This window comes from Acanthopagrus latus, chromosome 22, assembly GCF_904848185.1.
Source record: "Acanthopagrus latus isolate v.2019 chromosome 22, fAcaLat1.1, whole genome shotgun sequence".
In the NCBI taxonomy this organism is placed as follows: Eukaryota; Metazoa; Chordata; class Actinopteri; order Spariformes; family Sparidae; genus Acanthopagrus; species Acanthopagrus latus.
In genome coordinates, this window is record NC_051060.1 from 13,667,746 (window position 1) to 13,683,429 (window position 15,684).

Genomic DNA, 15,684 nt, shown 5'->3' on the forward strand with positions numbered 1-15,684 from the left:
TCGGGTTCATACACGCCAGACTGTGTAAATGGCCTCGAAGAAGGTATTTATGGCACTCGCCCTTTAAGAGGCCGCGCATGCGCACGTCAGTGAGAAAGTTAACTCCTGAACTTCGTAGTCAGAAAAAATTCTGATTTATAAAATAGCAGGGAAAACAGCATTGAGCTGACATGGCATTCCGCCGAAGAAACAAGAGTTACCCTTTCTTCAGCCAGGAGTTCTTAATTCAAAACCACGCCGACATCGTGTTCAGTCTGGTGATTTTCATTCTGATTGGATTGATGTTTGAGGTGAGCTGAACTCAGATTCTCCTTTTTCTTCCCCCTACTCATCTCTCTCAGCTGCTTTTTAAGATGGCAAAAAGTCTGCTGCATACTCAAAAGATGTGACTCGGCGCGAAGTTGAATTCGTATTCGATCACCTTCCTGCTTTGTGGAAACGTTTGGCTGCGTTTGAGCTTTGTGCCGCAGTTTTCGAGGATATATGGTGGCTGCCTGCTGCAGTTTTTCATAAGTTTTGAGAACAATGAATGTCGCTCTGTCCGCAGTCAAAGAAGCAACTTGTGATTTAAAACTGACCCGGAGAGTTGCAGCGGGGATCAAACTCTGCGGTTACACGTTTCTTGCTAGTTTTAGCTATTTAAGTAGAAAGTTTTCGATGTCTTGCGCTGCATACTTCGATTCGGAGGGGATTTTCTTGCCACAGAGTGCAACTTAAGACTCGCACACACATTAAGCTACTCCAGAACACCACAATGAAACATTTACGTGTCCTAAAATTCACATTTTTACCCTCTTGACAACGACCTGTTCCAGTTTCCAGTCCGCGTCAACATTTGAGTCCAAGATTTGTCAGTGGCCACAGTGTGCGCGATTAATATAGGAAGTGAAGCGTTTGAGACTTCAGATTAAAAGCGTCGCCATGGCTTTAGACGGGCTCTAGCACACGTCGGACCGGGATGGGGTCTTATTTTGAAAAGCGTAGCCGGAAGTCTTATGGCTTTCCGTCGCTAGCTTGCCCAGTCGAAGTTAACTGCCACGTCTCAATCTTTGTGCCTTTGCTGCTGGCTGCCGTCGGCTCAGCTGAACTGTGGACTGCTTTGACCTGAAGGGATTTCACCACTGACACCCAGCCACTGAATTAACTAGCTGTCTCATTAGTTGATGGCTTTTCCACCCTTGCGTTCGCACAGACTTTCTGCCCGCCGCTTCAGCGCATAGCAAAGTTTCAATCCGGAACCCCTGGTTGTGGTCACACAGCTGGCCGAGTAAAAACTAAGCAGGGGATTTCCTTCATATTTCTAGTTTCGGGGGAGAAAAAAGAAAATGGAGAGAAAAAAAGAGTAGGCTTCATCAGTGCTGTTAGCTGGCCATGAACTGGACATGTGGCGTTGACAGCCCACCTATGGTCTCGGTGCGCAAGGAATGACCGGTGACTGGATGCACTGTGGTGCCCAAACTGGGGCCAGGGGACCAACAGGGTCCCTAGAGAGGTCTCAGTGAGGGTGACTCCTCAGCTGTTATACACCGTATCTACCAGGATGAGGCTGCTTGAGGCAAAGTGTTGGCAATTTATTGTCCTGTCCTGCAAAGGGTTGAACATAAACTGCTTAAAACGAGTTAGGGATGCTGTTTTTTGTTTTTGTTTGTTTGTTTGTTTTTGAATCCATTTTGTGTTTTGTCAGTAATTGTGGTCCCCCAAAATAATGCGACACATTTCTTGGACTTTTATTGCATATCCATGCACAGGCATCAATGCAACAGTCTCGTTCACTGATTTTGTGTAGTGTAAACGAGGAGGCACACATTGATGAACCAGATTAGAGAGATATCTGAGACACACAAAGTTAAATTCAGGCAAATTCTTTGATTTGTGTTGTGTTGAAACCAGTAGTTGGTTCATATATTAATCAGCTGTCAACAATATTGGCAATTTTAATAGGGTGAATAATTATTAAACAGCTGGTTTCTGGTTCAACCTTCTCAAATGTAAAAATTAGCTCCTGTTTATTTTGTTGTATTGAATGTATTTGTTTGTTTGTTTGTTTGTATTTTTTTTTTTTTTCTTTGACTGGTGGGTGGCCAAAATGAGCAGTTTCCTCACATCACCTCGAAATTTTGATGAGAATTTTTCTCGACTTTGCGACATTGCGGAAGCTCCATGATTAAAGGTTCAATATGTAAGAATTTTGGTTGACCCCACAGAAAAAAAGCAGGAAAAACAGTTTTAATATTATGACATCCATGTATTAAGTTGCAAAGCATGTTTAGCATGCTAAGGAGCTAGCCCTGGGCCATCCAGGCCTAAAGCAGTGTCAACACCAGAACTTTCCCAGTTCTCCCTGTCTGGATTGCTGCACGGCCAATTGGGCTAATTAGCTAACAGCAGCTGCATTTGGCAGCAGTTAGCGGTTACCCTGGTGATATGCTGCTCCTATTTGTTCTTTTGGGTGTGAATTCATATTCTTGCATATTACATAGTTTAATTAATCAGTTTAAAAACAGTGGCAGCCTTAAGTTGTCTCTCTTGTGAGATCCTGGATCGTAGAGCTGCAACAAGTCAATGAATCCATTAGTTTTTAGGTTCTTAAATATGAGGATTTGCTGCTTTTCTTTGTCATTTATGAAACTTTGACTGTTATTTAGATAGAAGCAATTTCACTTTTATTTTGTGTACCTTTTTATACAACCAGTAATCAGGGAAGTGTCTTTTTCACATTTTCTTTTAATCACCATTTGACTGTCCCACTGTAACGAGGAGTCGCAGATCAGGCAGGCAGATATAAAAGATATATAAGGTTGGAAAGAAACTGTTGTAATGTGTGTCTCTGTGGGGATGCTTGACATAAAATAATTTGGGAAGCTCCGTCTGGTCAATACAAGCCTCGTCACGCCGCACAGATTCTTTTGCAGTGCTGCTCAAGGAATTCATCTCCCAGCAGGCAATTATGATGCCGCGGGGGAGGACTGACTGACAACACGATAAACAACATGATGTATTCTGAAAAAGATGGCCTCCTCGCTCGCTCTCTGTCCCCCTACACACACACACACACACACACACACACACACACACACACACCTGTCACAGACCTCCTCAAGCTGCATTCGCACACTGAAATGTGTCGCTAATTACCATCTCGTTTTAATTTTCCAGGCAACAGCCAAGACGGCCATACTGTTCATTCAGCCTCAGTACAATGTCACCACACTATCAGCAGGTATGCAGCACAGCTCATTAACAATCATCTGAATTCAGTTCATGACCTTCCCACAGTTTGTACTTTTCACAGTTTCACTTCTGCCACTGCTCTCCCTGCACAGTGCATCATTATGTCACTGAATTCAGACTGCAGTGTTCCAGGATGTTTATCACACCTACTGATCGTATGCATCTGCTGTGTATGTGTGTGTGTGTGTGTGTGTGCATGTGTGTGTGTTCAACTCCTCCTTTGTGTGCTCAGAGGGAGAGGTGACGTTTTACCATTATGGATGGAAGGACTCCGCCACCATCCTCTTCTATTTCTTCATCGCCATCATCCTCCATGCGGTGGTACAGGAGTATCTCCTGGATGTAAGTGCACAGTCATTGTGGCGTCAGACAGCCACAAAGGTCCCTCTATACCTCCTGAATGTGGTCTGCGGCTGCAATGAGCACACAATCAAATGAGGGTGACGCTTTGTTTTATCAGGCCATACTTTCCCAGGAGAATCCCATGCACTCATTGTAAAGTAAATCTCCATTCATTATCAATTTAAGATCGGAAACTTACCCTACTGTTGCCAAAATACGTTTTCAGATAAATTACATTTGCATAACTGATTCTGGAGAAAGATGGTTAATTGCTGAGGCTCAACAATCGGCCATCTTTCACCAGAAGAGCCACCGACCCCAAATCTCGCATAATAACCCTTTTAATATTGTCAGGTGCATATACAGGTAATATTACGTCAATAATAAAACATTTTTTCCTTTATTTCCAGCCAGGTCAGGAACCTTTAGACGAACATAAAATATCCACTGTGTCTCATCATGTCAACTGATTCCTTGGTGACAAAAAGACTTTACTGTTTATGATATCTTCAAGTGTATGAACATATAAACAAAAATACTTGAAATGTTTCCACCCAGTTGCACTTTGTGGGGCTCAAAAGGACATTTTTAAAGAGAGGAGTTTGAAACACAGCATTGTGAAAACACGAGCGCAGCACGGTGAGTGTTCCCCAGTAGGACAGAGTTATGGAGATGGGAGGAGAGGGTAGTATTTAATCCATCTAAAAGCACGAGCGCTTGTGTCATTGTTTAGAAATAGGCCAGTGGGCAGGACGGATGTTTTATTTTAGCCCCGTCACCACGGTTTCCAAAACGTCTTCTTGAAAGGAATACTTCTTCAGAGGAAGGTTTTCAGCAGGAGCTATTAATAGCGCCTGCTGTCTTTTCTCGTCCTAGTTATTTGTGTTACCGTTACACTTCCTTGTGCATGACAAAGACGGCGATGACACGTCGCCCCATTATGACTGTGTCCCGCCGCACTCACATGATCTCTTCTTTATTGTTCTCGCTGCAGAAAGTGAACCGGCGACTCCACCTCTCCAAGAGCAAGAACACCAAGTTTAATGAGTCGGGTCAGCTGTGTGTGTTTCACTTGGTGTCGAGTGTGTGGAGTTTTTACATCCTCATAACAGTGAGTGAGATTGTTGTGGTATTTTGTTCACACTGAACTGAGAAGCCACCTCCTGTTTTAAGGAAATGTCACATATATTTCTCAATCCTATCACACAGGAATGAGCAGTATTTTAAAGTGACTTTTTCTTGTTTCCCCTTTCCCAGGAGGGATATCTCCTGCATCCCAGCAGCCTTTGGGAGAACTATCCCCATGTACACCTCAGGTATGACTGCTATGAAACGAACTCTGTTCAATGTGAGACAGTTGTAGAGCTGGGTGGTGTGGCTAGAAGAGTACGGCAAACACGAGTAGTATCCACAGACGTTCCTAACGATAGAACTGCTGCTGCAGTTTGCTTCATTCAAAGTTTAATGTTAGGACCCTCAACATTTCCCAAAGTTTAGTATCACAGTGTCAAATGTTCACATGCGAGAGGCTGACAACAGGCTATTCTTTTGCCATTTTCACTTGGGGAAAAAAAAAAAAGACATGAAAAATGTCTGCAGACTCAATTTTGGTTGATCGTTGAATCAACTAATCGTTTTAGCTCTGTACCTTGAAACACCATCTACACTTTGCTCTGTGTTGACAGATATCTTAGGCACTGTTGAGCTCAGTGTTTTTGAGGAGATAACATAATTTGTCTACTGCAGGGCTGAATTTGACTGCGAGGAACCCACGGGATTAAAAATTAAGTGTGTGCCCTAATTAATTCCCGCAACCCCTCCAGTTAACATGGTTATAATTCACAAGTTTGTGAATCGGAGGTGGTAAAACAAGGCCTTGAGGGTGTTTAAAAATAGGCGTGAATAGACGCGTTTCATTTACTGTGCATGAATTTATCGATGGATTTCCCGGGGAGGTCACCGGGGAAACGATTACGGGTGATACTTCCTGTGCTTTGGCGGAGCTAATGTAAGTAAGTATCATAATAATAATAACTGACTCACCCTCAGCACTTTGAGGGAATTGGAAGCGTTAGCTATGTGGGCTCAGCAGTCGTAACAGTGTTGGTGGTATTCACTCAATCTATATATTCATGAATGCATGAAATGGCAAACCAATCACTGAGTTACCCTTGCTCCATGTCTCAAAGGAGGCCTCGCTGGGTTCTTAAGCTTTAGGGAATTGGGACTGGAGAGTTCTCGAAATTACCTTGAATTCGATGTCTAAGAAGCTGAACCCCGTTAAACACACTGATTTAGGCATATGCACATATGCGCTTTATATCCACTGAAAAACAAAATACATTATAATCAGATTTTCACACAGGGTGCTATAATAATGCAGCAGCTGGTTTAGGTTACCAAGAGTTGAAAATGAGTCTACGAAATAATTGCCACACAGTAAATCTTTTGGGACTCCCACTTGTTTGCTTTGGCAGGTTGGTTATCCATCTTTTGTGCACCGCCTGTAGCTTATCATCGTTTCCTTACATGTGCAGTGCTGAACAGCCTTCTGTGTGCACCTGGCACACACACACACACACACACACACACACACACACACACACACACACAGCCCAAAACCTGAACAAGTGCTCCGACCAGCTGTGTTCACATAAATCACAGAGTTTAGTCAGGTTCTTCAGCCGGCTGATTTCAGAAACATTTATGTAAATGTGAAACACGGTTTCCATTTTCAGTTAGGAGGATTAAAAATAACCCATTTAACACAGTTCAGCACAGAGACATTTTTTTTTTGCTTTTCACTCGGCTCTGTCTACGTTTGGACCAGGTTTTTCCAGAGGTTCGTTTTTTGAGCAGTTGCATCGTCATGAGAGACAAACAAAACTGGGAATGTATCACTGTGGCAGCACTGTAAATTTTCTCTCTCTCGCTCCAGGTTTCAGGTGAAGTTTTTCTACCTCACTCAGCTGGCCTACTGGCTCCACGCCTTGCCAGAGCTCTACTTCCAGAAAGTACGCAAGGTCAGTAAAGGAGGCCCTGGGAACTGGAGGGGAGTACTGGAGTGTGACTAGATAAGCTTGAGCGTATTTGTGTCAGCTCACGTATATTCTGCTTTTACACTATTTCCACATTATTTGAAGAGTGCGAAAGGGCAAAAAGAACTCCAAGATTGAGAGGACGAGTACCTTCGTAAATAAAAGGCTGTTTTTTGTTGTTGTTGTTTTTGTTTTTTTCCAGGAGGAGATTTCTCGTCAGCTCCAGTACATCTGTCTGTATCTGCTGCACATCTCTGCAGCGTATTTGTTAAAGTAAGCGTCCAGTAGAGGGGAGCTGCAAATTTACAAAGCTTGTCAGAAACACTCTGAGGTTTAAGTTTTGAAACTCCTCTCCCTTCTTTCTTGTCCAGTATGAGTCGTGTGGGTCTGGTACTCCTCTTTCTGCAGTATGTGTCCGAGCTGGGCTTCCACATTGCCAGGCTCTTTTACTTCACTGACGAGAACCATCAGAAAATGTGAGTAACCTCAACCGGGTTTTTTAACTGTTCAGCTCGGCAGCTTTTGTTTTTTATTGACTACATCTTTTGACTGCGTGTCGCCCTTCAGGTTTGACATGTGGGCAGTCAGCTTTGTGTTTACACGGATGGCCACTCTGACCCTGATGTTCCTGGCCGTTGGGTTTGGCTTGGCTCGTGCAGAGAACCAGGGGCTGGACTTGGAGATGGGCAACTTCAACACTGTACTGATAAGGTGATGACCCGTGTCCAACATCCGTGGATAATGATTCATGTTGTTGTATTACTTTTTACGGCCGCGGTAACAACTGTGCGGTCAAAACACCATAAAAAAGTGTTGACTTTTAAATGTTTTATGGTTTTACAACACAGATTCACACCGAATGTTGGCAGGGATAGATTCACAGTGGATGCAGACAGGAAATGGGACAACGAGGCCAAACTAAACCATGATCTGCCTTGTTGTGAATATCAGGTCCGCTGTCCTCTAAACATACAATAACACTAATCACCTAACCTTTGTGCCCCTCTAGGATGACCGTTCTACTCCTGGTATGTTTGACACAATCTTGGCTACTCTGGAAGTTTATCCGCTTCCAGCTGAGGCGTTGGAGAGAGTTCAGACACGAACAGGCCGTGCGCAAGAAGACTGCCACAAAGCAAGTCCTACGGCCGCTTAAGAGAGACTCACGTGAGTGCCAACACCGGCTCAAACATGTCTCACACTGATGTCATCAGGGAACAACGTTCATCAGGAACGTGACTTAATTCCTCAATAAAAATGAAAGTTGTGTCCCCATCTCTCGCCCATCATTCCTTGCTTTTGCTAGCAGCCTGGCTACTATCCAGAGCAAACAACAAGCGCAAGTCCCCAAGTTTGACCGAGAAGTTCGATCTCAGTCCTATGAAAAGAAAACTTCCAGTTAAAAAGGCAGGTTATGTAACTTACCGATCTAGTAGAAGGAAAACTGGTTTTGAAGCATGTTGTGTCCTCGTGATAAGGTAGAACACGTCAGAGAGGGAACAGACTTTGACAAAACTCCAGAGTGTTTTTGGAGTGAACGCCTGTACCTTGGTTTCTGTCAGTCTCCATCTTCACCTTGTTTGCCTCTTCCATCAGTGAAGCTGTTTTTCCTTTTGCTGTGTTGAGTTTCCACAGTTATTCCAGTTGTTCTAGGATAGCAACCAGGGCAAAACAATGGCTCTTCATGTTTTTGGTTGTGCAATAATGACGCACCTCCTTGGTGCTGTAATTCACCTAAATTTTTCTGGAAAAAATCCAGCCTGTTTGAAGACAGAATAGCAAAGTAAAGGCAGGGTTTATAGGGAACCAATTTATACGCGGATAGTGTCGTAATTCTACAGCCATTACATTATGCAATCAGTATCATAGTTTAAATAGCCTGCCAGAATCGTCAGAGGAAGCAAATCTACGAAACTCATGTCATCCATGTTTAAACAGTCAAAGGCACATCTACTGACTTCTCACCTCTTCTCTTTGTAGTTGGCCACCATGAAAACGGAGTTCTGAAAGCTGAAAACGGAGCCTCTCCTCGGACCAAAAAACTCAAATCCCCCTAAGACAGCACGCTGACTGCCCCAAACAAGTGGCCTTAGCCCCGGGTAAGGTTTCTCATCCCCCACAACAGGGAAGCTGGCAGCCGCTGGCCACCAAGCCCCTTGTTGAGTATGCCCTGAGACGTTCCAGGGACTCGGTCACCCACAGACTTAGGCTTGAATGCTGGAAAACGAAAACCCCTCAAGCCCAACAGACATTTACTCCTCTCATCATATCAGTATTTTTTTTTTATACAGCCACGCAGCCTGCTATCCCACCCTAAGGAGCACTATTGTATGATTCAAATGTAAAGTGAACGCAGTATGCAGCACACGTTTGCTGTGTCTGTCAGTGATGATGCATATCCTCATACACAAGTACTGTATTGGTTGCAGTGTTGTCTCATGTCACAGCTTTTTTTTTTTTTTCAGCTCTTCCCATTGAGCCGGCTTTGCTTGTTTTTTTGTTTTTTTTTTGTCTGGTCCATTTCAGCAGAGAATGTTACTGATGATATGGTTTGATACGAGCTTACTGTATGCTGGCCTCAACATCATCCCTTCACTGCTCCATGGAAGGGACCAGTGGAGTGGCCACCTGAGCTCGCCCCAACAGTTTATGTCTGTCGAAAAACATTTGTCACTGGTCACTTAACAGATAAGCATCAAGTATGTATGTTGGATATTACCGCATGCCATTCCATGTTTGTTTTTTGTTTTTTTCTTTTAATTGTTTTGTTAATTACTTTATTAAATAATGCATTTTCCTGAAATAGATTGTGGGACTTGATTGTGAAGTATTCTACATTTTCTGTTTTCATTTTCTACACCTGGCTCACCATAACAACAAATCTCAATGTTTGTAATTGGTAAAGACGAACAAATGGCGGCAGATTTTACATGGATGCTATGGAAAACATGAATTGAACACAGAATGCAATCATTTACAAACAAACCTTGATAAACGACATTTGTTTTGCAAACTGTTTCTGAGCCTATGTAGTTATATCCATCATACAGTCATGTGTTTCACAAAGTGGTGAACCTCATCCCATCCTTGCTTTGGAACAACTGAGCCTTTTCCAGGACACCCCTTTAATATCCAATCATGATACTGTCACATGTTACGAATGAACCGGAGCTATCTATTTTCGGAGCATTCCACAACTATCCCAGTCTTTTGTCTCCCCTGTCCTGACTTGTTTGAAATGTGTTGCTGGCATGACATTCAGAATCAGCATGTTTTTTTTGTTTTGTTTACAAAAATCAAGTTATTAACATTTAATAAAGTAAAATGAGGTAATACATTAAATATATTGTCTTTGTAATGTTTTGTAAGAATTAGCAAACTATCATATTCTGTTTGTTTCACACAACTTTTTTTTTTTTAATCAGGGTTGTATTTGATACATTTCCAGAAGCTGTCAGATTTTTGAGACTATCCTTTCTGCAGCAACTCCAGTGTTTATTTATTAATTATATCAAGAAACATTCTGCAAACGCTTTGAATTAGATTTAATTAGGTAGTGAACAACGTCTGGGGCATTCCAGCCTTCCAGGACATCATGAAGATTGCTCTGCTACATCATCACCTGACAAAGAATGAAAAAAATAAAACATTAAAATTGGTGCATAAATTGTTGTCCAAAATTCTAAAAAGTGATATTTTCTGGAAGAAATCTTGTATTGCTAGACAATTATAGCGAAGCATATTTTCCTGAATTTTCCCAATTTGGTTTTTACCATTTTGGTCAACTGGCTGGTTACTCGATGTTTCCACACCCAGCTTCTGCCTCAAAGACTCCAGTGTCTGACAAGGGATCTGGCTTGAGATGGACTCCAGGTACGTCAGGACATAGTGGTCAGCATCGGTCAACACAAAGCGGTGGTTGAAAACTAAAAGAAAAATAAATATTCAGAAATATTCCTTTTGTAAACAAAGACATAACATAATAAAAGACTTAAAACAAGAAAAAGTTACCTTCCACAGTGGCTCCAATAGCAAAGTCTGCAGGTGAGTAGAACTCAGGATTCTCCACTGTAGTGCCCGGCTTGGGGACGCGCGTCTTTTCCAGGAACTTGCCACTGATGATGCCAGAGTTGCGAGTGGGCCTTTCAAAAATACTGATTGTGTCATCGGACAGGGAGTAGGACAGTACGAAAGGTCTGCCCTCATCCTTTGGATTCTGTGAGTCCTGAAATGTCAGAAACACAGTTCAGCTTAAATAAGATGAGAAATGAGCTCTTTGTCAGGTCAGTAGTTATTTACTCACAATGTTTTGAACCTGGGGCTACAATGTAGAATGTAGAATGCAGCATGGCTCTTTTTAGTAATGGGTTACTCAGCCTTGTTTATGGACATTCTGATGACTTGCAAATAGGTATGACCAACCAGCAGTCATTCAGAGGTTTTTCTCACCAGCCTGGCAGTGTAGCGAAGCACTTTGTTGCTGTTTTCTAGCATCTTCAGTATGTTCTTTTTGGGAGGCTGGGGAATTAAAGACAAACAGTTCTGGAGAGAGTCTTCAAGTGAACCAAAACCATTGTAGGGAGGAACCTCCTGTAAACACGGTAAGAAACAAAAAAATGTTATTTATAACAACATTAAGTCACATGCTCTCTGGCAGTACGGATGTTTTGTAAAAAAAAAAAAAAAAAAGACGAAAAGATGACAAACACATTTCAGTTTCTCACCTTCTTCGTCGCCTGAGACGTGTCTGTTTTTTTTGGGACCTCTATTGGTTTCATCTCCATGTCAGGATGGTTCTCCTGGTAATACTCTTTAGTGAAGCCATCACAGTCGTACAGCTGGAAGCGACGACATAGCAGCGTAATCGTTTTACCGAGCTGGAAGTCTTTGGGGGAGTAGTACTCATCCACTTCCTGTGTTGAAACCTCCAGCACGCAGCTGGGAAAGGTCTCTGGAAAAAAATGTAATACGAATACCATGTCTTAGTATTTATCTTTTGTTTTTAAATCCCTTTTTTATTGTCTCATTTAGTTAGTTTAGTTAATGTTAATTTTTAGGTCAAGTAATGGTGCAAGAAATAAAAGTACATTATATTGTATCTTTTTGTATGAATCACACTATATAGATCACATTAAATTATTGTAATATACAATCGTAGTGTGGTACATAAAATAGCTGACAAAAATATGACCAAAAGCATGACCAAAGCATTGTATCAAATCTAATGAAATGATATATGAAGCTAAAAGCAGCCCACCACTGCTTCTTACCAGACTCTGGTTTGATTTTCTTGGGCAGCCTCTGTCTGCGCATCAGGACAGGGAAGGGATCCCGCCCGCTGTTGGGTTTGTGATCCTCTCTGACCTCTACTGTGTCGTCCGACAAGAAATAATGGATGGTTACAGGCCTGGTGTCCCCATACAGAGAGTCAGCATCGTCCCACAGGGCAAAGAAACGCAGCACCTGACCAAGAAGAGGTTATGAGCTTGAAACTAGAATTGGAATTCTGATATGTAAAATCTCAGGGAACGCGAGGGTTCCCACACCTTCTTAAATGACAAATTGAAAGGTCTTTTTAAAGACTTTGAAGGCCCTGCGAATTCAACACGGTACAGTTTGAGACATGGATCAAAGTTAATATAACAAGACCTAGCAGGCATTACAGAAGCTCACAACGATTAAAACAAGAGAGAGGTTTGAAAGTGGGAACACATATTTTGCTTTAACTTATCATTTTGATGTTGATTGCAGAATAATGACAACAAATTATCAATCGTCACACGATACATTATTTTACTCGTAAAAGTATTTGCAGTCTCTTGAGAGGGGATATTTTAAAAAATTGAACAATATGCCATCATTGTAGATCATTGTTGCTTTCTAAATAGCTTGGTTAGAAGCTATTATTGTACTCTGCTTCAATGTTAACTGCTGTCCAGATAGGGTTTGCAATGGTTACCCAGTGAGTTTGGAAGGGAGGGAATTTCCTATACCTTACAATCCATGGTGAGAAACTGTTGGGTGTGGTTGAATTCGGAGGGTTTTGTGAAGGAAGGCTGGGGGTTAGTGCGTCGTTTGCTGTAAGCATCCACAGGCGTAGGCTCGGGATCATTCAGAACAATTCCCTCACTCTCCATGAATTCCTATACATGATCAATGAAAGAAACAGGTCCACAATATAGGGTGTACTCTATATAAAATATGTATATTTTTGTCTCAGTGAGAGCATTAATACAGGTGAGTGTTGTTGTACCTTTGTAAAAGCGTCACAATCTGTGATGTGGTACTTGACCCCATACACCTCCAGGTCTATGCCAAGGTTCAGGTCTTTCCACAGGTGATGGTCTCCGTGTTCATTCTTGGGGAGACGCTGGCGTTTGATCCGTTTCCCCTGCAGCATCCCGGAATCCTGCACTGTGGGCTCAATGATGCAAATGCTGTCATCCTCAAGGTAGTAGTAAATGACCACGGAGCGCACACGGCAGTCCTCTTCAGGGGAGCACAGGATTTTTTCCACAAAGTATGCATAGAAGCGCAACACCTACGAGACATGCGGGTGGTGAAGAACAGACAAAGGAGGAATGTGATGGACGACAAGAAAAATCTTCCAGTTCCGGACATTTGTAGGTGCAATTTTACCTTCTTGTCAAGGGCCACATGAGCTGGGATGAAGTCTTTAGGGAGGTCCCGCTCATAGGAGCCATAAGTCATATCATGTGTCTGAAGGGACAATTCACTGATTTCCTGCTGGATCAGCTGCTCTGATAAAAGGGGATCCTGTCCAATGCCTGCAGCGGGGCGACGGGACAGAGCATAGCCATTCTTGTAGCCCAGTGTCTGTGGACGATGGAAGGCTGACTTCTGCAGAGAAAGATTATTGATGAGGGAGTAAATTAACACTTGTAAATCGAAACAAAAATAGAAATGTATTATTATCATTATTATTTATTTGCAACACTGACGCAGGTGTGTATACTCAAAGGGTGATTACTGTGTGTCTGCTGTCGGACAAGATACTGCGCTACACAGAGTGTTGTATGAGATATAGCGGTGGATAGAATAACATGACAACGCATTAACATTGTTAAAACTCATACTTGAGTAAAGGTATTGTTTTGAAATGTTACCTTGTTAAAAGTGAAAGTCATCCATATAAACAGTACTTGTGTTAAAGTCTTAAAGGATCTGATATTAAAATCATCAAAAGTATGTTTCCAGCAATAAAAAATACTTAATATAAAATTACAAGTAAACTCTAGACTGTATCCTATGTAGCCACTGGTGAAAGTATATTTACTCAAGTTTTTTTTTCTTTTTTTCCATTTTCCTCTACTTGATTCGGAGTGGAAGAATTGAGCTTTTTTTTTTTTTTTTTTAACTCTGCTACATCTGTTTGATAGCTTCAGAGTTCCTTTATTAATCCTGCAAACAGGGACATTTGTGTGTCACAACGCCAAAGGACTGTTCAATTTAACAATAAACAATAATAATAGTCAAAAATAAACAATATGATAAAAAAAAAGGTAAAAAAAAAAATGAAATACACTTGTATATACATAATATGTACAAATATTAACAGTGTATTCATAAACAGTGTGATGTGACAATATTACTATTATACTATACATGTAAATATATGTATAATTCATTTTACTTGTACTTGGGTTAATTTTATATCAGATACTTTGTCTGTATGACTTCCACTTTTAAAAAAAGCAATATATTAACATGATATATTTACTTTTACCCATGTTGAATTCGGGTTCTCTTTACAACACTGGACACATCAAGCATGTCTGCAAAGTACAGAGTGACTTACGTTGTAAACTAAAGGTCATGGAGCTTTGGCCCTGATGCAGCAAGCAATGTGCAAATCGAAAATAACTAGTAACTACAGTTGTCAAATAAATGTAGGAGTAAAAAGGACAATACGTGCCTCCAAAATGTCGTGGAGTTGAAGTATAAAGTTAGTATAGTGGGAATACTATTCAGTATTTAAGTACATTTAATATCAGATCCTCTACCCATTAACAGTTAAAACAGTATCTTTACTTTTGCCTTCAAAATGTCGTGGAAGTATCAGGAGGAGGACAATTAAATACTAGTAAGTAAAGTACAAGTACCTAAAAATTGTACTTAATTACAGTACTTTAGCAGGTAGTTACTTTCCATCACTGTGCAATCTTCAACAGAGTACCGGTATGTGTATGTGTCTCAAGCTAGTAACGGATACTGTGGCAACACAACAGTTAGTGATTTTAGCTAATAGCATCCCGTTTTATTAAAACGGCGACAGTTATTCAACATAAAAATTGAAGCAATGCAGGAATTCCATTACACAAAGAAAACAGCGACTTATCTTGCGAAACACAAACACCTTAATGTTAGTCAAACGTTAGGAAAAAAACCCGTTAAGTTACCCATAAACATAATTAATCAAGCTAGCTAGTTATGTCTACTGTAACTTTAAGTAACCGACAGTCTTACCGTTACATCCCGAAATGAGTATCCCGGTAAAAATGGTAGCCCGTGGCTGTTCCAGTTCCACGACATTGCTCTTTTTTTGAAGTATGTTCGCCTACTTCCTCACCTCTATACGATGTTAAACAGTATTATTGTCGTAAAAATGTGGCTGAAATGAGGTTTTGTTAGCGTGTGGACGTTAAAGCTTCCAGCAGCTCCCCCGAGGTGAGTTTACTGTCTCCATGGAGACGCACGAGAGCAACAATTTCGAGAAATGTTTAGAAAAATTAGAAAACTGAAAACTAAAATAAATTCGGAATGAAAAACATAGAAATAATATCTACGTTGACCCCCACAAAAAAAAACCAACAAATAAAAAACATTAAAACCTAAAGTAGCATATAATCCTTAATATCAAGATGTTTTTCATAATTAGTGCAATTATTAAAAACGTTCTGTGTTGAGTGCTGTAATAACCTATAATCTGAAATCTGAAAATGATTTGCGACACCTAAAAATAACTTAACAAATATACATTCGTCATTTTATTCTGTACATTCTACTAAACCAACTGCAGAGCTCCGACTTCACCAGCAGGGGGCGAGCAACA

General features: G+C 41.2%; 2 protein-coding genes across 2 annotated transcripts; one reads left to right on the forward strand and one right to left on the reverse strand.

The window, feature by feature from the left end:
- The first annotated feature begins 47 nt into the window (after positions 1–47).
- tram2 (translocation associated membrane protein 2) lies at positions 48–9,953 on the forward strand. Its single transcript, XM_037085946.1, has 11 exons — positions 48–290; positions 3,157–3,220; positions 3,464–3,573; positions 4,568–4,684; positions 4,831–4,889; positions 6,512–6,596; positions 6,814–6,884; positions 6,983–7,087; positions 7,179–7,322; positions 7,621–7,778; positions 8,592–9,953. Exons 1-11 carry the CDS (start codon positions 171–173, stop codon positions 8,666–8,668), a joined length of 1,110 nt encoding a protein of 369 aa, XP_036941841.1. The 5' UTR covers positions 48–170; the 3' UTR covers positions 8,669–9,953.
- Positions 9,954–10,135: 182 nt separating this feature from the next.
- Positions 10,136–15,329, reverse strand: efhc1 (EF-hand domain (C-terminal) containing 1). The gene is made up of 10 exons (XM_037085945.1): positions 15,099–15,329; positions 13,251–13,472; positions 12,865–13,152; positions 12,605–12,754; positions 11,882–12,074; positions 11,336–11,562; positions 11,061–11,201; positions 10,623–10,836; positions 10,385–10,537; positions 10,136–10,233 (listed from the first exon to the last, which is right to left on the reverse strand). Exons 1-10 carry the CDS (start codon positions 15,162–15,164, stop codon positions 10,205–10,207), a joined length of 1,683 nt encoding a protein of 560 aa, XP_036941840.1. The 5' UTR covers positions 15,165–15,329; the 3' UTR covers positions 10,136–10,204.
- Positions 15,330–15,684: the final 355 nt, after the last annotated feature.

What these genes read in the sequence shown, in the direction of transcription:
- tram2 (XM_037085946.1), top strand. Translation starts at nt 171, where the DNA reads ATGGCATTCCGCCGAAGAAACAAGAGTTACCCTTTCTTCAGCCAGGAG. An exon ending in ACTTCCAGAAAGTACGCAAG is followed by an intron (nt 6,597 to 6,813) that starts GTCAGTAAAGGA and finishes GTTTTTTTCCAG; the next exon opens with GAGGAGATTTCTCGTCAGCT. An exon ending in TTCAACACTGTACTGATAAG is followed by an intron (nt 7,323 to 7,620) that starts GTGATGACCCGT and finishes GTGCCCCTCTAG; the next exon opens with GATGACCGTTCTACTCCTGG.
- efhc1 (XM_037085945.1), bottom strand. Translation starts at nt 15,164, where the DNA reads ATGTCGTGGAACTGGAACAGCCACGGGCTACCATTTTTACCGGGATAC. An exon ending in GAAAATCAAACCAGAGTCTG is followed by an intron (nt 11,563 to 11,881) that starts GTAAGAAGCAGT and finishes ATTTTTTTCCAG; the next exon opens with AGACCTTTCCCAGCTGCGTG. An exon ending in TTCGCTACACTGCCAGGCTG is followed by an intron (nt 10,837 to 11,060) that starts GTGAGAAAAACC and finishes CTGACATTTCAG; the next exon opens with GACTCACAGAATCCAAAGGA.